At 40.2% G+C, this 22,560-nt stretch overlaps 1 protein-coding gene across 3 annotated transcripts in view; it reads left to right on the top strand.

Annotated features, from left to right (window-relative positions):
• Positions 1 to 22,560, top strand: part of RPH3A (rabphilin 3A) — a 756,965-nt gene that overhangs the window by 672,337 nt on the left and 62,068 nt on the right. For all 3 annotated transcript variants that reach the window (XM_069214805.1, XM_069214806.1, XM_069214807.1), the window contains exons 15-18: positions 975 to 1,101; positions 9,376 to 9,432; positions 12,240 to 12,394; positions 16,738 to 16,819. In XM_069214805.1, coding sequence (XP_069070906.1) covers positions 975 to 1,101; positions 9,376 to 9,432; positions 12,240 to 12,394; positions 16,738 to 16,819 — 421 coding nt within the window. The remainder of the gene's footprint in view (positions 1 to 974; positions 1,102 to 9,375; positions 9,433 to 12,239; positions 12,395 to 16,737; positions 16,820 to 22,560) is intronic.

Genomic DNA, 22,560 nt, shown 5'->3' with positions numbered 1-22,560 from the left:
GTCCCAATTTTTTGTAACCCCCACGCGAATCAAGCAAAAAGACATTTCTAGGTTAAAATGGCACTTTATGGAAAGAGCTAAATGGGCGGGATGGACAATGAACTGCAATCGACCACATTCTTATCATTTATGATCTTGAAGATGTCTCCAATCACAGTACCTTATCTCTGTAGCGTAAACTTGGCACACCATTGCTTTTTATTAACTCAGTTTACGTTAAACCTTTTAAGTTGGATTTTACCTGATCCCCGGTTCCTTTTAGCGGAGATATTTTGACACCGCTATTTGCTCCTGTGATAATTTTTCAATTCAGGACACTATGCACTATATTTGTTTCTGCAGCCACTATTGCACTTTAAGGCAGCGGTATATAGGGCCCTTATTAAGGGGACATGGTTTTTACTCAGGCAAAGCCTGCCCTCTTAGGCCTGCAATTGTTACAGTCCTGTTTTAGTCTGTGATTATGTAGCCAGGTTCTTGGCAGGGGCATTTAAACAAAGGAATAGGCGTCAGGGTGCCCCGTGTTTGCTGTAGGTAGCTGGAATTTTAAAAAGATTTTAAAAGTTTTTACTTGTTCATTGGCATTTTAACATTAAGATTTGAGTGCACTCCCTTTATAACTACTTTTAAAGTTTTTTACTTGTTTATTGTATTTTTTTATTAGGATTTGAGTTCATTCCCATTATACAGTATTTATGGCTTGACCATGATTTATGAAATTGTGTTTTGTATGATTTTATAGGTATTTCGATTGTATGTTTTCTTTTACAGATTTGAAATATTCCGAAATAAAGAAACCAAATAAACAAAGAAAGACTCTGTATTGACATAGGGCCAAACATTAACACCTGTAAAGGTGGGAACAACTTTCGAAGGCTGATTTTCTCAGGCAATATGCTACGTCTAGCCCTTCTAACGTTAGGACACTACTGGAGCTATCAGTGCTTGTAATGCTTGTTTGTTATAAATTGTAGGATTTCAGTATGTGACGAAGACAAGTTTGGCCACAATGAATTCATTGGCGAGACAAGATTTTCACTGAAAAAACTTAAACCGAATGCAAAGAAGAACTTTAACGTTTGCCTGGAGAGAGTGGTGCCGGTGAGTCTGCCGTTGCATTTGCTAGCATAGAATTTACAAATTGTTGTGTCCCATGTGGTATAAAGCCCTTGATTGTCAATGTGGACATAAATATTTAAGGAACACGTTTTTCATTAACATAAATTGAACATATGTCTACACCTGAAGTGTTGAGTTTCTAAAAAATGAGTAGTCAAATGGTAGGGTATCATGAGGTGTTAATCTCAGTACGTCAATTCACCAACAAAAAGAGAAGTGTAGTGGAAGTGACATCACACACCCTTTGACTTCCACTTTCACTTACATAAACATACTTACACAAACACACACATTCACACTTACACACTCACATAAACACCTCCTTCCCCGCATGCAGGCACACAATTTCCAATTAAAATCATTTTCACTTACCTGAGTTGCTATGGAAGGGAATAATGGCAGCTAATTGAAGCCCATTTTTATTACCCTAATAGTGAAAAATATATTAGAGCAATAAAAACTGACAGTAAAGAAAGAGTGGATCCCCAACTGATGTCCATTAGGAGGAGCTGCACTTGTTTTTCTGGCACTGAACCTCCGAGGCCAGGGGTCGCAAAGGCAGTGCACGGGTCGCAAAGGGCAAAACAGGGGTCGCAGCTGCAATCCCTAAATGACATCCATGGCCCTGAGGTTATTAACTGCTTGTCGAGGTTTGTATAGGACTGCGATACATCTTTTTTTACAATTTTTTGACCACACTTGAAACATATTTCATTGAAATGTCATATTTGAAAGCCTTCTGCCATAGCATTTTATTTATCAGTAATTATGCTCGGTAATAATGTTCCCTCAAATATACTTTTAAGAATATTGTAAATTATAGTGCAGGTTTCTGCCATATAACAAAAGCACGTAGTCATTGATAGAGAGATGCATATCTACTAGGACACACAGGAAACGTATAATGTCCATGCAGTATGCTTGATATAAGGGCATTATTTTGTGCAATACCTAAATACCATAGCACATGATGTAAATTAAAAAACGTACATTAAGCGACTCAGAAGTTTCAAACCAGATACTGCATTCTGCGTCACCTCCTAGCCATTATCTAATTAAACAGTGCCATAACCTCTGTAAGCATATTTCAGCACTCGATTGTTTTATGCTACCACCGTTGAGGTTCCAAGTAAGAATATTGTATCGATTCTGATACTATTTGTTCCTATTCAGAAGAAATAGTGTGTTTTTTAAAATAGGAATTGTAGAGCTTCGCTTTTGAATAAGAAGCAACCTGTCATTTTTCTTTTTAAATTGAAAACTATTATTTTAAAAGAGTTGAAGAAGTGAGTTCTTAGTGAGTTGTGTTGGGTGTGATGCTACACAAGATTTAGTAGAAATTGACGGAGGTTGAGGTGGTGTAGTGGGGTCGGTGGGGTGTCTTGTTAGGAGCACTCAGTAATTTTGGGGCAAGGCATCTCAGTATCTGGGTTTCTGTAAATAAATAATTAAGAATCTGATTGTGGGTAGCCTGAAACCTGCAGTGACTCGTTAAATGGTAAATTAACATCAATACAATTTTCATCATCAACTTTTTGAGTAGCTGTGTTTGGAGTCTCGTGGGGATGCTAAGTTGTTTATGGAGTTCACCATATTTTATACTTTGTGAATTCCACTTTTAATGTAACAATACCAGTGTGATCACTTAAAACATGATTAGCTTATCATTTCATCTAAATAGGGCATTCCTTTGTAAGTGCAGACCATAGTATGTGTTAATGATGTTTTCGTTTTATTAAACACATATTTGTAGTATACCTATTTAAATTGATTTTCAGCCACCCTTCGTCAGTCATTGGTCTGTTGCTGTGCCATTCACATTTTGCCTCTGCCCACTACAGCACACAGCATGGTACAATGGATCAACCCACTTCAGCCATTGGCTAACTTCACTGTGAGTCACAGAATTCTGCACTTTTACTATCGATCCCTACCTCAAAGTAGTTCCTTTCAATGCTAGGAACGACTATGGGCTTTTGAAACTAAAAAAGGATTTTTGCTTTGAGCCATTTGTTTTTAAAATTGACAAGGGCCTCACAGCTTCTCGAACAATAATTATTTTAACAAATCAAACATTGACCAAGCTAAAAGACCCACAGCTTAGGCTGACTTATTGCTTTTCTGTTGGATCTCTCAATTAGTATTCTGTGTCGGAGTACATCTCTCATCATTTAGGAGTGTGAGGCTGGTGAGGTTTTCTAAGGCAATAGTTACAAATACAGCATAGCAGCAGTCATTCAAGCTTCCACTGTGCACGGAACATGCATAGTTAAGGCACGATTGCAGTTAGACTTGTCAGCCTTAGTCTTCCTCCATACTCTTTGCCTTCACGTCTCCTATTAATTGCTGATCTCGTTTTTGTTGTCCTTAGGACTATGTGCACTTTACTACTGCTTAGCAGTGGTAAAGGTCCTGTGCTCTGTCCTCTAAACATGGCAGAATTGGCTTACACCCAAGTGGCATATTTAATTTACTTGTAAGTCCCTAGTAAAATGGTACCACACGTATCCACAGTCCGTAACTTAAATGCTACTATTGGGACTGCAGCACTTATTTCTGCCACCCACTTAAGTAGCCATTTTAAACATCTCAGGCCAGCCATTGCAGCCTGTGTGTGCAGTTTAAAACAGCCATTTTAACCTAACAAAATAAACCTTTTACCACACCCAAACATTAATTTTTAAAACATTTAAGTCACTCCTAGGGTAGGCCCTGAACAGCCTAGAGGACAGGGTGCTGTGTATTTAAAAAGTTGGACTTGTACTTTTAAGTTTCACACTTCCTGTTGTTTCACTACTGCAAGGCCTACCTCTCCTACAGGACAACATTGTGTTACCTTACTACGATTAATAAGTGTTAACTTTCAAATCGGAACAGGTAAACACATCGACTTTGGTGCCCAAAGAATCATAATTAAAAGCCCACTTTAAAGGAAAAGTCTGATTTTTTTTTTTTCTGAAAATGGCACTTTTAGAAAGCTACGATTTTCTTGTCCCCACCATTGGTCATGCTGCCTGTATCCTGGGTCACATGACTAGGTGTAGTTGGCAGTTGGTCTTTGTGAATTGCTCCCAGGCTCATTCTTCTCCATCCTACATCTTCACCACCTTTGGTGAATGCAAGTTTTTTCTTACCCAAAGTAAAGACAGATTTTTCTCCTGCATCCCTCTAGCAATGGTCCCACACTTACCACCTACACAGTAATATATAATCCAGTATTTGTAGCTGCCAAGGCACCCACTTGGTATGATCTTCAACTAAATTTCCCTTGCTGTATTCTGAATTTCACACTGTCCTGTTTTTCTTACACTTTATCTCTTAAAATGTCATGCCATTCACCCTCCTTATTCTTAGCAATATACTCCTCACACCTTCCCCATTCTTAACCTTCTCCACTTCTCCATCTCACATACCCTCTTCTCTTGCACTCCCATCTCATGCTGTTTATTATCTATTGCCATCCTTGAACACACTGCTCTTTCTGCTTCCTCGCTGTCTTTGTCCATCATACACAGATACATTCACACAGATGCACACACACACACACACACACACACACACATTCAAACACCCACTCACACCCTTCTGTTTTTCTGACCATCATCTCTCCATCATCCCCACAGCTCCTTTTCATATCTTCTAGTCTCTCCTTCCCACACCCTTCTTCAAACTTTCCTTCTGTCCCACGTAGTCTTCTGACAGTTAAACTCCTTCTCACAAACACTTTGACACTGTAGATAATGACATTCTCCTCCAAAGACTCTCTGGCATAGGAATAAAAGGTAACTTTCTGTGTTGGTTTTCTTCATTCTTAAAAGACAGAACCTTTCAAGTTCTGGATCGTGCTTTTTACTCCTACACTTTCCCCCTTACATGTGGAGTTCCACAGGGCTCGTCCTTAAGTCCTACTCTTTTTAATTTCTATCTTTCTCCTTTGGCCAAAATTGTAGAACCTTATGGCCTCTCTTTGATCTCGTATGCGGACGACACTCACTTTGTAGTGTCGCTTTCAAATTCTGGAAATACTTCTCAATCCAACCTTTCATCTTGTTTGGAGGATGTAACTAAATGGATGACTGAGTCTAAACTCAAAGACAACGACGATAAGACGGAAGTAATGATCATTGGCAATCACACCCTTTCCAATCCTCTGACAGCTCTTAAAAATTTCCCGCCCCTAAGGATAACATAAAGAGCTTAGGCTTTTGGCTAGACCCCAGCCTTACGATGGATTATCAATCCCAAAGGTTTGCTGCTTCCTGTTTTGGCATACTAAGAACCCTGAGGTAAATTATCAACCTCTTACCATTTTTGGCCAGAGGACTCCTTATCCAAGCATTAATATTGTCCCGTTTAGATTATGGTAATTCTGTTTTTCTTAGCTCTCCGAGCTATGTAATTAGGAGGCTGCAGATTGTGCAGAATGCTGCTGCACGACTGCTTAAAAACATTCCTAGATATACCTCTGCTAAATCTGCTTTAGTCCCTCTCCATTGGCTTCCTATAAAGCAACAAATTCATTTTAAGGTCATTTGTATGACTCATAAAGCCTTGTATAACAAGGGGCCTAGATTTCTTAGACAAAGTATGTCCTTCTACGGTCCGACCAGGCCCCTCAGATCCGCTGCTGCCTTATTAGCTCACACGCCCCACTTTAAGAAAACCAGATGGGGAGGCAATTCCTTCCCAGTAAAAGCTGCGCATCTCTGGAACAATCTTCCTCCGGAACTCCGCCAAGATCACTCTGAATTATCTTTTCAAAAGAAATTGAAGACATTCTTGTTTTCCTTGTAGATAACTCCGGGGCATTGATGAGATATTGACCTCTCCTTTAGCGCTTGGAAGCCTGTGGGTATCCATGCGCTCTATAAATTATTAATCTAATCTAATCTTACATACAGTCTTATCCACTTGTCTCATAGACGTGCTCGCTTCAGACAGCACATTCATACTGCTTCCCCCTCTCAAATGTTAATTTCCCTCATAAAACCTTCTTATTTGCCCTCTAGTGTCTTGCTCCTTCTCTCGCACACAATTTATTTGTTATATACTCCATTTTTCTGTCACAACCCTCTCTTTTTGTGAGACACCCCTATATTTATCACCTTTTGTTCATACACGCTTTCACTTACAGACACACACACCAACAATAACCTTGCCTTTTAATACCCCTATCAACAGTGGAAATATTAAATGCTTTTTCAGACTTGAAACTTCAACTTTGAAACGGTGTACCATGATTAAGCAATATCAATTTAGAGGCCCTGATGTTAACCTCCGAAGACAAAATCTGTTAGGCTTTTCATCCTTGGCGTGTTCTCCCTTAACTTTTTGTCTCTGTTCCCCAGGTTGTTGATGTGTGCTGGACTCTGATTTTACTGTTTTTGTTACTCTGGGCACTTTACCGCTGCTAACCAGTGCTAAAGTGCAAGTGCTCCTGTTTAAAATGTGCACGTAATTGGTTCTCCATGATTGGCATATTTGTTTTACTGTTAAGTCCCTAGTAAAGTGCACTAGAGGTGCCCAGGGCCTGTAAATCAAATGTTACTAGTGGGCCTGCAGCACTGGTTGTGTCACCCACACAAGTAACCCTGTAATCATGTTTCAGACCTGTCACTGCAGTGTCTGCGTGTGTATTTTTACACTGTAAATTCGACTTGGCAAGTGTACCCACTTGCCAGGCCTAAACCTTCCCTTTTCTTACATGTAAGGCACCCCTAAGGTAGGCCCTATGTAGCCCCTAGGGCAGGGTGCAGTGTATGGATAAGGTAGGACATATAGTAATGTGGTTTATATGTCCTGACAGTGAAATACTGCCAACTTCGTTTTTCACTGTTGCAAGGCCTGTCTCGCTCATAGGATAATATAGGGGCTACCTTTAAATATGATTAAAGTGTAGATTCCCGTAGAGAGTAGATGGACATGTGGAGTTTGGGGTCCCTGAACTCACAATTTAAAAATACATCTTCTAGTAAAGTTGATTTTAAGATTGTGCGTTTGAAAATGCCACTTTTAGAAAGTGAGCATTTTCTTGCTTAAACCATTCTGTGACTCTGCCGTGTTTGTGGATTCCCTGTCTGGGTCAGGTTGACAGTTGGGTTGTTTTTCACCTCACACCAGACAGTGACACAAAGGGAGCTGGGGTGTAACCTGCATTTCCTGATTAGCCATCTCTGCTAGGAGGGAGGGGTGGAGTGGTCACTCTCATCTGAAAGGACTGTGCCTGCCTCTGACAATGCAGACTCCAACCCCCTGGTGTGTGTCTGAGGCCTTGCCTGGGCAAGGCAGGATTTCACAAGTAGGTGTGAGTCCCCTTTGAAGAAAGGTCACTTCAAAGACTAAAATGGGTATAAGAAGGGCACCCAAATCTACAGACTAGAGAAAACACTTCTGGAACCAAGAGGAACCTCTGCCTGGAGAAGAGCTGATAGCTGAGGAAGAAGTGCTGCTCTGCCTGTGACTGTGCTTTGTGGAGATTTCCTGCAGTGCTGCTTCTGCCAGAGTAGGAGGGCAAAGACTGGACTTTGTGTGCCTTCCATCTTGTGAAGAAATCTTCAAGGGCTTGATTTTAGAGCTTGCCTTCTGTTGTTTGAAGTCTCAGGGACAGCAAAGACTTCTCTCTGCCAGCACCTGGAGCCTCTGGAGAGACTTCTTCTCTGACAAGTGGTGCCCGATCCAGTCCCTGGGCCCTTGAAAGGAAAGCTGGTAGAAATCCAAGGAAATCGACTTTGGACGACTCCGGACCGACGCCGCTGCTGAATCCGGTGACGCCGCCTGCACCGACGCCGTGTCCTTTGCTGGAACACGACGCTCTTTGCAGGCCCGACGCCGCTGCAGCCCCGCTGAAGTCCGCGACTCCGTAGAAGTCGCTGCACCACGTCGTGACCGACGCCGCTCGAAGTGCGTGGATTCAACGTTTCACAAAGACGCCGCGATCCTCGACTTCGCGCATCGGCTTGTTTTCACTCTTCACCAAAGGTACTGTACTTGGGGGTCTACACGACTCCGTGTCCGGCGCCGCTGGTGTCAGCTTGTTGGGAATGACTCCGTCACGACGCCGTGTTAACATCTCATCGAAGCATTTTTGTTTCTAAGCGCTATTTTTGAGTTTAATCTCTAAAAATTCATAACTTGGCTTGTGTATGTCGGATTTTTGTCGTTTTGGTCTTGTTTTGTTTAGATAAATATTTCCTATTTTTCTAAAATGGTGTTGTGTCATTTTGTAGTGTTTTCATTAAGTTACTGTGTGTGTTGGTACAAATACTTTACACCTAGCACTCTGAGGTTAAGCCTACTGCTCTGCCAAGCTACCAAGGGGGAAAGCAGGGGTTAGCTGAGGGTGATTCTCTTTTACCCTGACTAGAGTGAGGGTCCTTGCTTGAACAGGGGGTAACCTGACTGTCAAAGACCCCATTTCTAACAAAATCCTATAGAGTATTAAAGACTTAAATCAAGAAAGTGATAATTTCAAACTAAAAAATGGATAATTAATAATGAAAAAGAAGAAGAATGGGACATTGGACCTTTTAAAAAGGGCTGTATTTTGTGCCGATTCTTGTGTGTTTCATGTAAGGAACAGTAAGGCCAGTATTATTTGGAGGAACATACCCATGTTCTATTTAACTATTCTCAAGTCGGGCACACATGCAACAACCTTTTAAAAAAAAAAAAAAGCCTTGCTTGAGAGTGCAGTGAGCACCTTCTATGCGCTTGCTCCAGGTGATCCAAGCATAAGTGTCTCACCTGTTCAAATTGTTGAGAGCCAGCTATACGTTCTAATTAAGTGAATCACGTCTCAGGCAACACAAGTGCATTGTGGTAGGTTCGGTTTTTGCATATATTTGTTAATGAAGGATATGTTTAAACATTCAGGACTAAAAGATTACAGAGGTAACGCTTCGAGACTGTGTAAGTAATATATGGTGACACAACTTATCAATTATAGAGTTAGTCAGTTATGATGAAACTATTTTCAAAATGTCATAATTACATGATCTTTCCCATCGTTGTAATGAAAACAACAGAAATCATCATATTTATAGATGTTGCATGGGAGAGAAATTACAAGACACGTTCCATTTCATTTTGCAAGCAGTAAGGATTTCTTACATTGGATACCTGTCTATATTCTCATATGACAAACGTTACCCTTTAATTTTCTTTTGCATTGATATATTATTATTTTTTTTCATTGAAATACTAATTCAATCTGTCGAAACTCATGTACCAAAGTCACCTTTATAATTATCTTTTCAGATGAAGCGCGCTGGTACCACAGGGTCGTCTCGTGGCATGGCGCTCTACGAAGATGAGGTAAGTGGGCATCTCGGATCAGAGGCTCATGCTTGCCTGAACTTCAGTTCTCCTCAGTGGCGCATTATACAGCACGAACATCACAGTTTTGCAGCTATGAAAGACGTTCTTCCTCTCTTTCAAGTGCCAGCCTTGTATGAATTGACACTTGCACTGTGTGGCTCCCTGGGACTGGCAGCGTGGCCAATTAGCAAAGTGAGAGAACCGCCTGTAAGTCCCAGACACCCAGGGTCACACTTTTGAATCCCGTTCCTTTACTGTGGGATCTTCAGCAGAGCACTTACCGACATTGTACCATGGCCTAACTATAACTTTTATTTCTTTGGTGTTCCTTATGGGAAAATGAACTAGGAATGGTTCTTTTTGCATTGATTCTGTTCTAGTCACAACTTTACATTTCCTCAAATCGTATCTTATTGTGTCAAAGCTTTATGAGATGCAGCTTTTATATGGGCGTCAGTCAGGAGTAGTAGTTGCTACCCCGTGCTTGCTGTTTGGTAGCTAGCCACTGCTCTTGCCACCCGTCACCTGAGGCCACAAATGAAGCTTCAGGAAGAGACAGAAAGCTGGACTCAAGTTGTTTGTGTGCTCCAAATTCCACACTTTGGGTCCAATCCCAGAGACATTTTAGGGTGTGGGGCAAAGTGGGCAATTGCACAGGGCTCCCACCTTCCAAGGTCCCTCTGAGAAAGTAAACATTAGCTCTCTTTAGCTCAGCTCTATCTATTTCTTTATTTAGATCTCTTTTCCTTTCTCTCCCTACCACTAGCTCGGTTTTGCTTTGCCCTATGTCGTCTTAAGAATTTTTGGGGTCCTCGAAAAGAAATATTTCAACTATTTGTGTGCGACCCCCATTTCCAAAAGTGTGTTTCACATCACAGGACTACAATTAGCACAAGAGTGAGTAATAAAATTAAAAGTTGTTATGAACAGGGACCCTAAAATATGTCTTGACAGGACCACAAAAATCCTTAAGACAATACTGCCCAATTCAGAAAAGTGTCACAGTCAGAAATGCCTTCATTTGCATCTGTGCGAATTCCACAAAAACATACAATTATGCAACGGCTGTGGGGTGGGAGGATTAAAGCAAGGTGTGCCTTGACAGTTGGTGCACACTTGCAAAAATGTGAATTAATTTGCCATGCACAAACTCCTTAATGGCCTTTTCCACGCTGATTTACTTCAGCAGTTTGGGAAGCAGAACACAGCACTTTCAAACTGTGTAAAAGTGCAGGGAAACTGGGGTTCTGTGTGTGTGTGTTGGTGGGTGGGGGGGACGATGTAATCCCTGTGGGGGAAATTGGCATTTGCACAGCAAGCAACATATCCATAATGAGGTTCACTCTGTGTCTACCTCCAAACAGGGTGAAATAGCATATTTCATATGACATTTCCAGTCGTATGCCTGGAAATCAGTGACTCTGGCACCTTTCCAGATTACTAGTGAAAATGTTTGTGAATTCCCAAAAGTCGTACATTTACACCTTTGTGACGGACTATACAAGTGTAAATATACAGATTTGTTTTGTGAACCTGGCTCCTTGGCTTTCCTAGCGGCAAGTAGAAGTCATTGCCTGGGCTACAGGCTGAACAAGGAGTCAACCCTGTGATGTCATCAGTGGGTCAAAGGGTGTGCGATCTCCCTTCAGCTACCCTTGGGATTTTGGTGAAATTAAATCCATAAGTATACATACATAACACCATGTAAGTCTACGGGGGCTTCTTGTAAAGGACGAGGCTGATGTTGTAATGCTCTTCTGCGAGTATCTGGGTGCACAGTTTCTAAAGACTGGTACATTTCATAATGCTGTTCTTGGAGCGTTGTATTTTTGTGGTATAATATCACACACAACATCCAAGATTGTCTTTGGAAGGGAGGATACAATTATAACTCTAAAATTGTAGTTGAACATTATATATGCTTTAAAATAAAGAGACATGGCACTTGTTAAGCCATAAGGACCGTTAGGTGTTCTGGACCTGACCAGACCTCTCATTCCCCTCTTTCTGAATGCAAAAAGTTAAAGCCAACTGGTCATCAAGTCAGAAGCTATGATATTGTTCATGGTTTGTCAAAAAGCTCTGGTACATAATACATAAATGGAGGAAATGTATTCCTAAAGATGGGGTCTCGTTGAAGCTGAGCTATTTATTGCCTTCTGCGAAAGCTATAAATGCATTCCATCCTGGATATGGACACACCAATAATGTATTTTTATGTAGCAAATCTATTGCTCTCTCTGCAGGGCAAACCCTGCTGTTGTAACTACCCAATTTGATGGTAGATAGCATGCCCACCTCACAACAGCTAAAGGCTGGGTAGTCCTTGCTTGAATTTTAACTTGTGATTTTTAGATGTCATCAGTGAGGGGGAACTTAATGACTAATGCTGCTCAGCAATTATCTGTTTTCCAGAAGTATCATGATGAAAATTCTGAATACTGGTTAAGTCTTCAAATATTGACTTCAAAATCCTGGTGAATACTACGGCCATCAGCGCTGTACTTTCCCCATTTTGTTCACAACAAAACAAAGTTGATATAGGGAAATATCAGTTGGATTTCCTATAGTTTAGTGTTTGCATTTCCTCTATAAATATTATATGGTTTTAATCTCTCTCTCTCTCTCTCTCTCTCTCTCTCTCTCTCCCTCTCCCTCTCTCTCTCTCTCTCTCTCTCTCTCTCTCTCTCTCTCTCTCTCTCTCTCTCGCACATGCATCTGGTTTTAGCACATTCTGGATGCCTTCCATCTCGCAAGCATGCACTTTCTCATCTTGTTCCTCACCAGTATCCTTCTTTTCACAGACGGCGGACCGTGGTGGTGATGTGGAGGAACGCGGGAAGATCCTCCTGTCACTCATGTACAGTACCCAGCAGGGAGGCCTCATTATTGGAGTCATACGTTGTGTTCACTTAGCAGCCATGGATGCCAACGGGTACTCGGATCCATTTGTAAAACTGTGAGTTAACATTATGAGCCGGCCTTACGTACTCAGTACTTTCCCTGAAAATCTGTTATGGGCCTGCCAATCCTGGAAATAAATGGACCACCTAATCCATCAACCTAATTATGCACAAGACTACGTACAGGAAAAAATTACCATAACATTACAATTTTTTTAACAAAAAAGTCCATTAAGTGTTATGGTTCAATTGTATTTTCTTCAGATCAGGTGGCACTGCGATTTAATGAAAGCTGAAGCCGAGTAGGAGGCACTGATTCACTCAGCGCCCCACTACCACTTCCTGCTTTTACCTATGTGCTTTTTTTATATTAATGATGCCCCTGACCTGATTGACATTTACAAACCTTTGCAGGCAACAGGCACGCTTTCTAATTACACCACCTGGTGACATTCACTTTCTTTACTTTAGTAACACAATTGATTGTAAGTGGTAGTGTGGCCTTGACATTCACAACTACCACATTTGTAGTGAAATGACTCTTATTTAGTAAAAGCGAAGTAATTTGCCTGTTGAATTAGTGAGAATGTCTGACCTTTATTGAGAGTCACGGGCCTGTTCACAAAGGCATTTTGAAGCCTGGGATGTAGTACTCCTGTAGTCCTCTTTTAGTTATTCTTACGACTCAGTGATTGGACCCCTTAATAACTAAAACGGGAATATTCAGAGAATGCTAATGCGCAAGTATTAGAGATAGAAAGGACCGTGCCCTCTTTGCACTTTTACTGGTAAGGAGTTGGACGTTTTGGGGCCAATTTAGAAACTCAAGAAAGAGTACGTAATGCAGCATGCCAGTAATACTGCTATAATACATCATAAATGCTGCCTGTACTCATAAATGCTTTTCTGCATATTAATTAGGGGTGTGCAAATTTCACAGGTGGTTAATCTCTGACTCCTGTTGTAATTATTATCTATGGGACCTATAGCCATCCATTATGGCAGACAGGCTTTTCAAAATGCTGTTATCAACTGCAGTTACCTCACAGCAGTAAAAACGCAACGCTGATTTCCCACTGCTGTGATACATAGTGCATAGTTTTGGAACACATGTATCACAACAAGCTGCAGATGGGTAACTGTGAATAACCTAAATTAGCCTACTGTGTACTGTTCCCTTTGTTAGTTTAAGGATGGAGCCCCCATTCTAGCCTTCCATTAACTTTACCCTTTCCCATTCCTTTTAAAATTAATCTTTGCCTTAAACAATGCCATGCTTTTAATCTTTAATATCTATCTGTTCCCTTTCCAGTTTTGTGTTTCATTGTTTTTGTTTCCCCATTTTCTTACCTTAGGATTTTTGCATTGTGAGAGTAATAGACCCAAAAAGACAAATCCCCAGACCTTTGAAAGGATCCATTTTCTCTACAGTGACATTCAGAATGTGCTTCCTAATGTTAGTATGAACTTTTTAAATATAACATACCATTTAGAAGTCCCTAAAGTGAACACTACTCTTGGAGAAACTCTCTGTACAGTCAGAACACTTCAGTGAAACCCAAGACCTAGGGAAACAAGAATTGGTAAAGTCAATAGGCCCCACCTTCAGGACATTGGCTTTCTGTCAGTATTGAATAGGATCAGTAAAAAGTCATCAGAAAACCAAAAGGCACAATGACAAAGGAAGTGCTGATGGTTATGTGATTGGTAGGCATTTACTCATGTCACCATACATGCATGCCCCTACAGGGTCAATCTTGTTTTACTTTATGTTGACCAATCCAAGATGGTGGAAACCACTTTGATAGGTCAATAAAAAAGATATGAAATGAAAAAGTTCTATAAAGTGCAAACAATGCCCAAAGGCTGGTATTTATTTCCTTCATGAAAAGCTTAATGTAGAAAAACATTCTGCTTCATATTTTCATAATTTCAACTCACAGCCCCCTTTTTAGGTCTTAGCCTATCTGGTGCGAGCGTTCTTGCCATCAATATATCAAAAAGAAGTATAAAGAACTATAGAGAGTGTGGGTTTCGGCACAGCCCACTTAAGTTCCCTGCTTCTTTTTCACTGGCTTTCCTCCCTCTTCTAGTATTTGTCCCACTCGTGGAACATTTCTTCTTTGCTGTGTTTCTTATTGGATAAATTGTATCCTTACACTGCTGATATCAGGGAACTCATTTTTCATTTTTTTAGTACTCTCTGAAATTGTGTGTCTTTTTCCTTGTGATATTTACCTACAATATCTGCCCACACTAGTTAAACTACTCTACCTAGCATAATTGCCTACCATAACTACCATACATACCTACTGACAATATCCACCTACTGTAACTACCATACATGCTTATCTACAATACTTTAGATATCATAACTCACTTATCTACATACTTAAAATATCATACATAACACACCATACCTAACTACGCCTACCTATACCTGTGCATTAAAGAATTACTTTCCATTGTTACAGATAAAATAATGTGTCACTTTGCTCAATAGTTTGATCTTTCAATTTAAGATCTCTCGCTTCTGAATACAAATAGAACTATCTTGACTGCCTTACTCTGATAGCTTTATCCCTATTCAAAGTTATACATCCTGATCTGACTGCTGCAGAGTGACCAGTTCTTTCAGAATTCTGTATTTGAGCCCCATAGAAGCAATTATTAGTGAAAAACATGTCGGTTGTTATCAATTACTCTGCATGAAGAATCATGGTGTCATGCATTATTTTGTATGAAGAGTCATGTCTAATGGGACATTCATCTGTGATAATGAAAATACTTTTGTCTAATAAAAAATACATTTCTATGAAATAATTATAGTTTAAGGACTTTATATTGTCTCTCAAATAGTGAGTTATAGCTTGTTGTTGGTTGCCTGAAGCTTTACCACTGGAAAGTAACTAGTGATCTGAGAGTTTAGCGCTGAGTGAGATTTTGGTTATGGCTGTAAAAACCTTTTCGGTTGTGGAGGTATCAAATTATTAGTGTTATTTTACAGCAATTCATGTTAACTCCTTGTGACCTTGTCCATGTCCATGTGCTAGTCTTTTGATACTGGATTACAAGGCCTGTAATGAAGACTGACTTTGTTTCTATAAAAATGTGAGAATTAAAAATTTGAAGCTCTGCAGCACAGTTTCATTGGATGAGTACAGACCTTGATACCTCTTATGTGGTTTAAATTGTTTGGGATTGATTGCCAGTACCAGGTTTGATCCTGCACTGAAATTGTGGTCATGCTCAGTGAGTTTAGGGTCGTGGGGAGGCAGAGGGAACCATAGCCTTACAAAGGGCTCTATTAACAAAAACTGATGTATGCGTACACGTGACTTAGGGCCACATTACAAGACTGGGGGTTTTGAGACCGACAGCCTCTCAGTGGTAGTCTGACCGCTGCACTCCAGGAGATCTGACCGCCACATTACGACCCTGGCTGTCAGACCGTCCGGGGACCTGCTGACGGTGGTCAGACTCGTGGTCAGCCACGGCAGCGCTAAGTTTCTGCCACCGTGCTGATCACGAGTCCCCTTACCGCCAGTCTTTTCATGGTTGTTTAACTGCCATGACAAGTCTGGGACTAAAGGAAGGGCTGTGGGCCACCCGGGGGGTTGGGGGGGGGTGGGTGGGGGGGGAGCTGCACTATCCACGACCATGTTGTGGGCAATGCATGGGCCTCCCTGCCCAGCACCCTCAGAATGCACAGTCTGTTTTGCATTGCAAGGGTGCTGCTGTGCTACGGTATTGGTCCCTTAGGGAAGCCGAGACCAATACCTCAGCACTGTTCCCGCCATGCTGGCCAGCGGGAGCATCGTAAAACGATGTTCCTGCCCGTCTGCTCATTGGGAATATCTTAATATGAGGAGGGAGGGGAGGCAGCCAGGTTGATGGCTGCCTCATCCCCACGAGTTTGGTGGTTGGCTCGTCCGACCAACAAAATCATAATGAGCCCCTTAGTCTTGCTATCCTCCTGGTTTCCTTGTGAATTTCAGAAGTAAGTCACCCATACTCCAGGCTTACTCTTAGAATTCACATGTGCTAAAAGAAAAAGAGTAACTCATTTTATGAATCGGGTCCATTGTGCTCTGTACATGTCTGTTCATTCACACTTTTGGTAGAATTTTGAAATATCAGTGTACTACTATTCCAAATAGATATAAAGTGTTCTCTTAAGTGGCTCTTGTGCATACTGTGTGTACTTTATATATAATTCAATGGTTTATTTGAAAAATAATAAAACAGTTTTACTGCATGATTTTTACTGAATCAGAAACTGTTTACCTATGGTGCATTGTCCTTTTTAGTGTTTATTAGAGCATTTCCTGAGTTACATTTCACAATTTATTACCTATGAACTGTTTCAAACATTAAAATGTATCATTTTATCTCTTAGGTGGCTGAAACCTGACATTGGGAAAAAGTCCAAGTTTAAAACACAGATCAAAAAGAAAACATTGAATCCCGAGTTTAACGAGGTGGGAATGTATTTTCTATTAAAAAAATTATTTCAGCAGTACCCATGAAAGTACCGGGAAAGTGATTATTTTTTTTCCAAATACGTGTCTTGTTGATGGGTTAGGTGTCTTCTTTTCCAGAACTACTCAGGGAGTTAAACCTTTCAGATGAGTGCCTTGGGTTAGGGTTTGAGGTACTGAACTTAAACATACCCTTTGTTCTGTTGTGATTCTGCAGGGGCAGAGGCTATATGCGATATATTTTAACCACCCATCCAGGGATCATTAAAGAAATTACCTCCTTCCTCCAACGATGTTACAGTTTGACAATGCCCTAGGTAGGCTCATTGGTGGCTACTAGATAATACAAATCGCCAGGGTTCCAGTCCTCTTTTTGGCTTTTCCCATCTAAATGCTACGTTGACGAATACAATTCAGGAAGTTTGTACTAACTTTGATAGCAGTGCAAAGAGATGCAGAAGAGGGCTTAGAATGAGTGTTTTGGGCAAGGGGAAAAGAGGATTGGTAATACAGAATACCATCAGGCATCTCATCTGTGGTATTTGTTGGAGGTGTGTGGGGAATATATTGAGACCCTCATTATGAGTTTGCACTAAATTCCAATACTGCGCCCAGAATTACCAGTACCATAATATCAATATTTTTATGGCCTGCTATTAAAGGCCAAATTTGACTTGTTCACCACAGACTCATATGAAATGATGAATAATATCTGCCGGATTTCTACATATTTTTTCCTAATTCCAGAAAAGATTTCCAGCCACATTCCAGGCCCTTATCCAGTAGGTCTATACATAGCTGGTATTACCACAAAATTTGTAGTTTCGGCTTCTGATAAAAAAACAGGAATTTTCAACCGGAAGGTGATTTCTGTCTACTCGTAATGACTCATTGGTGCTTCCTAGATCAGACATTAGCTATCTGACCTTTATGGGAGATACTTTGGGTCATGAGAATGGATAAAGGAACGAGCTGTGCATCTCTCCAGTCACTACTTTGCAAGTCTGGGGTGACAAGGGGGTAAAAGAGATTTCGCAAAATTTCTGTCTTCTTTTGCTCCACTTTTTGGAAATTAGGAATTCCCACCAGGTTTAGATAAGCATAGCTTTTACGTGCCAGAAGTAGAGACAGTGCATGGAGACTGGGGACATGTACTTTTAAGGGGCAGAATCAAGCCAGCTAGATGAAGCAAGATTATAGTATAAGAGTAGGGTGTCAGGTTGCACTATGCGCAGGTACAACACAGAGTCCCTAACCCATCAATTAATCGAGTGGAAACTTGGGTCCTATTGACTTTTGAAAAAGTTGCTGCAAGGAGCAATGAACGATCAACTAATGTAGTGCAGACTTGCTACTTGAAAAGTTGCTGCACTGCATTGAGTGAGAGGAATTGAGCAAGACATCACCACATCAGCTAAGATGTGGTGCACTTGCTATTTTCCTTAGCGCTGATGCATAGTCAGGCACAATCAGGCTGCCTAGTACCACGCACACACTTTTGCACTATGGTGCAAAGATGTCTGCATGATTTAGGTTTTGTACTGAAAGGATACCCCAAGTACAAAATACTATTTTTAGGCAAACTTTTAAACTTTCCCCCTTTCGGAAATGTGCAGTACAGTGCAACACACATGCAAAATCAAAAACATTTGGAGAAATAATAACATTTCTCGTTTTTAACACCAGGCTCAAAGAGATGTTTTTTAATGTAAAGCCCTCTCTATCATTTTTAGTTTATAGGATTTTACAGCAACAACAATAGAGGTTTGCTTGGGAATGCCCATGTATCACCTGTGGAATGCCCCTTGACACAAAGCAATTCAAATCAGCCTAAAGTGCTGCTCTGCTTTACTTTCAGGCCATTTCCAGTGCAAAACCAGATAAATCCCAAATAAACATTTTGCTGTAGTGTGCATCAATTGTGTGACCCAAACCTGATTCAAAATTTAGTTAAAGCTTCCCTTTAGTGTCCAGAATTTACATGCTTCTGCTTGAGCCACTGCATGCCAGAAGGAGTTGCTTTTGAATGGCTTGGAATAAGGAATATAGGCCCACAATTAGGAGCTGGCCAAATGAGGAGAGTTTTTGAAAACATCAAGCATGCTTGTCAAAAACATACTAGGAGTACAACCATGCATCAAATGCACAACTAGTACCTCACTCTGCCCCTTTTGTAGGCCATTGATGGTGGTATTTCTCACGTTGGTGGAGGTGCTGAGAAGAAAAGGGCACTTTATTAAACATTCTTTAGCAATGCTTCCAGTTGCTTAGTTTTGTTCTGTCAGATATTGAACGGCCTACCAAAGTTAAGGCTCTAGGGGAACTCCCACCGAACATCCCAGGCTAGTTTCCATGAGTGGAATAGGTGAGAATGGGAGGGATCCCTCAATCTTGCCTTCCTTAGGTTATTGGTGGGCAAAGAGAATAGTTGATCAAGTGGGACACGATTAAACTAACAGGTCAACTGAATTGATATCATGGAAAATGGTATGTGTTGGGATTGCAGAAAATCTCCCACAATATTGAATGGTTCTTTTGAGTGACAATTCTGCAAGATAAGAGACCGAAAACTTGAGTTTTCTTTCCTAATGCATTCGAGACATAACTTGACCGAGAATGTGTAGAGTCTTAAACATATTATGTGAGAAGTTGCCTCTGCATATAAACCACAGCGTCTAAATTCAGGGTCGGACTGGCCTATAGGGCAATTAGGCAGAGGCTGACAGGCTGATCTGGAAGGTCAACGTGTGGGGCATTTTTTGGTTGTTTGTGAGCCTGTTTTATGGTCCAATAGGGTGCTTTTCACTGTTGATTTCCCTGATGTTACCACAAACATTGCCTGCAATAAGCTCAAATCCAAGCAGTCTTCCATAGTTTGCAAACAATTAAAGAGCGTGTCTTTACAAGTTCAAAACTGCCCCCATTTGCAAACATGGGAATTTTTTTTAGCTTATTAATTCACTAATAGGGGTCACATTTATTTTCGTGCTCGGGCCTTTTTTCTGTCCCAGTTTGACCCTGTCCAAATTGCCTAGTAATAAACAAATGAGATTTTTAAAAAGTGAATGCAGCCAATTCCCATGGTCAGCAAAATGTAAAGTAGGATTTGTATCCATCCATCCATGGTCTGTCATTTATTTTATTTCTGTCTGCTGCCATATGTCATGCTTTACATTTTACGTTGGCATTGCTTGATAATATAATCCCTCTCTTCTGCTGCTCTTTCAAGCATGACTGCCGCTGCTGGGGGCGTCCATCTTTCTCAGGGCTGATGTAATAAAACATGTAGTGATCATGTTTGCCTCAAAGGCGTTTGATCAAATACATTGTTGTTTCTAAAGAAAAAAATTGATAACTATGAAAGAAGTGAATTAACGTGTCATCCAGAAGGATTGTACCTCTGCTAATCTGAGATTCGTTTTTCCTTATGGTCACTGTATGGTAACAACATTACTAACTTAATCCCATGATAGGAAAAGAGCCTGTGTCTTTCCGTGTTATTTCCCACAGGATTAGACAAATGGAGTTAGTGTTTTTCCCAATATTGATCCATAAGGTGCTTATTGTTCATATTAGACTCAGAAATGATTACACGTTGCATAGATTGTTTCAACGTGGCTTTAGCTATATTGTATTTTCTCAGTTCTAGTCCCTCTTTCTGACATCATATCATGTTCTGTAACTGATTTACCTGTCAGTGGCATGGCGCTGGAAAATCACAGGTGATGGTCATGATAAGTAACTCCACAGAGATGTAACATGATAACTCATGTCATATTTCAGTGATTCTTAACCTTTTGGCTTCTTTGGACCCACAAGGAGTCACTATTGGAAGCCAAGGAACCACTCCTAAATAAATTATATAATGTGAACCCCAGAGATTACACACAAATATAGAAAAAGTTATGACATATTTCATTTAATTCACACACAGAAAATATAAAAATCTACATTTTAATTTTAGTAAGAAGGTTGGATCTTTTCTAAATTTGTATTTCTGAAGAACAAAGCAATATGCAAGAGTCTAGTACATCCCTTTGTCTTTTTTTGCTCCTAATGCATGTTCTATTTCTTAGTACATAACAGTTTCAATTGAGGCCATTAATCGTCCACATTAGATTCTGGCTGTTGTGCATGTGCTGCTCTCACGAATCAAGCTGAGGACACCCACTTAATTTTTACCTTCCAATTTCAAATTACTGCATATTTACTGAGTATTTTAAAAGTTTCAATTTTCGGTGTTACATTTTATGAATATATACGTTATAAATCTGCTAATATTTTTTTCGAAACAGATCGAGGGCCTTCTCCATAGGCATCATAGAACTCCAGTTGACCGTGAACCAAGTGTTAAGACCCGCTTTGATATTTCTTGATTGAAAGATCATTGTAGTCAGTTAGTGGCCAGAGGCTATACAGAACTATGTTAAATAATATTATAATATGTCTTCTGCTAAGTGTGCAAGGAATCTTACTGCAACCATACTTGTGAGCAGAGATTGCTCACTTTTCTGGAATCTAGAAAAACTTGCAAGTGTAAGCCTTGAGTAAGTTTCGAGTTGCAAAATGGTAGAGTGTGCACTTTTCAGCAAAGATTGTTCACTAGGTGTATTCTTACTGGAAAAAGATGGTGTGGTGATGTAATTATTCATTTTCAGAAACTAATATGGATAATGTTATTCATGATAAATTTACCATGATGTTCTCAGAAGGGGCCATTGGAAAAAACGATGTGGTATCTAGTAAGCCATGCCTAGAAGCCTTCTAGTATCATAACAATTTGCTCCTTCATCAAAGGTTCTTTGTTTTAAGAGCCTGTTCACTTTTTCTTGGTGTACAAAGGCTTGTCTTGCGGAGTCAAATGATAATGTGATAGTTGACACGGTAATGTTTGATATGGCAGCATACATGCCAGCATTTTAGAAGAGGAAAGTGGGAGGTTTAAAAAAACATTGGGAGAATGTATTTCCTCCATTCACTTCTGTTGAAGCAGAGGCAATTTGAGGCAAGAGACAACCAACATAAAGCCATGTTACCTTTTAAAATAGGTAGTATCCTGCGTGAATCGTGTCTAATGGCATGCATGTGGCAGCAATCTAATTTAAGGGTAGGGGAGCACGCTACAGTAAAATTGTTTCTGTTGCAGTAGGAGTGTCTCATACATTTGAGCATACAAAGAATATATTATTTTTTTATGTGAGGGTTTTGTTGAAGCTGGACTGTATAGAACATGCAACAGCTGTTAGAGTTCATTTTTGCACACTATGTACACTTACACATTTTTGGAATATTGCACAAGTAAAATTAAGCTACTTAATTTTATTCTTTTGGTTAGATTGGATATCCACTCATGTCACCCGGTGTTAAGGTCAACAAAATAATCAATAGACTACGTCTCCTACCAAGACTACAGCTTCTTAACCATGTCCTCATATACAGTTTATTGTAGGTAACTTAGAGCGTGTCGGGAGCTCATTCTGATAAATAAAAAAAAACAAAAGCATAAAAAGTACAAAAAAAGAAAATACATTGAATCTATAAAAACAATGCTTAAAAAAATCAAAATCAAAAGTTTGTTTTGTACCTATTTTCTTAACTCCTGGACACTTCCTCTACCGTTTTACTTCCTCATTTCACTCCATGGAATTTGACAAAGCAGTGTATTTAACTAACCAATTTCACTGGCTACCCAGTACCGCTGACCCCTTAGATATTTGATATTGATACATGAATCTCTTCTG

This window comes from Pleurodeles waltl, chromosome 11 (genome assembly GCF_031143425.1).
Source record: "Pleurodeles waltl isolate 20211129_DDA chromosome 11, aPleWal1.hap1.20221129, whole genome shotgun sequence".
Taxonomy (NCBI): Eukaryota; Metazoa; Chordata; class Amphibia; order Caudata; family Salamandridae; genus Pleurodeles; species Pleurodeles waltl.
This window is presented reverse-complemented; position numbering and strand designations above follow the sequence as displayed.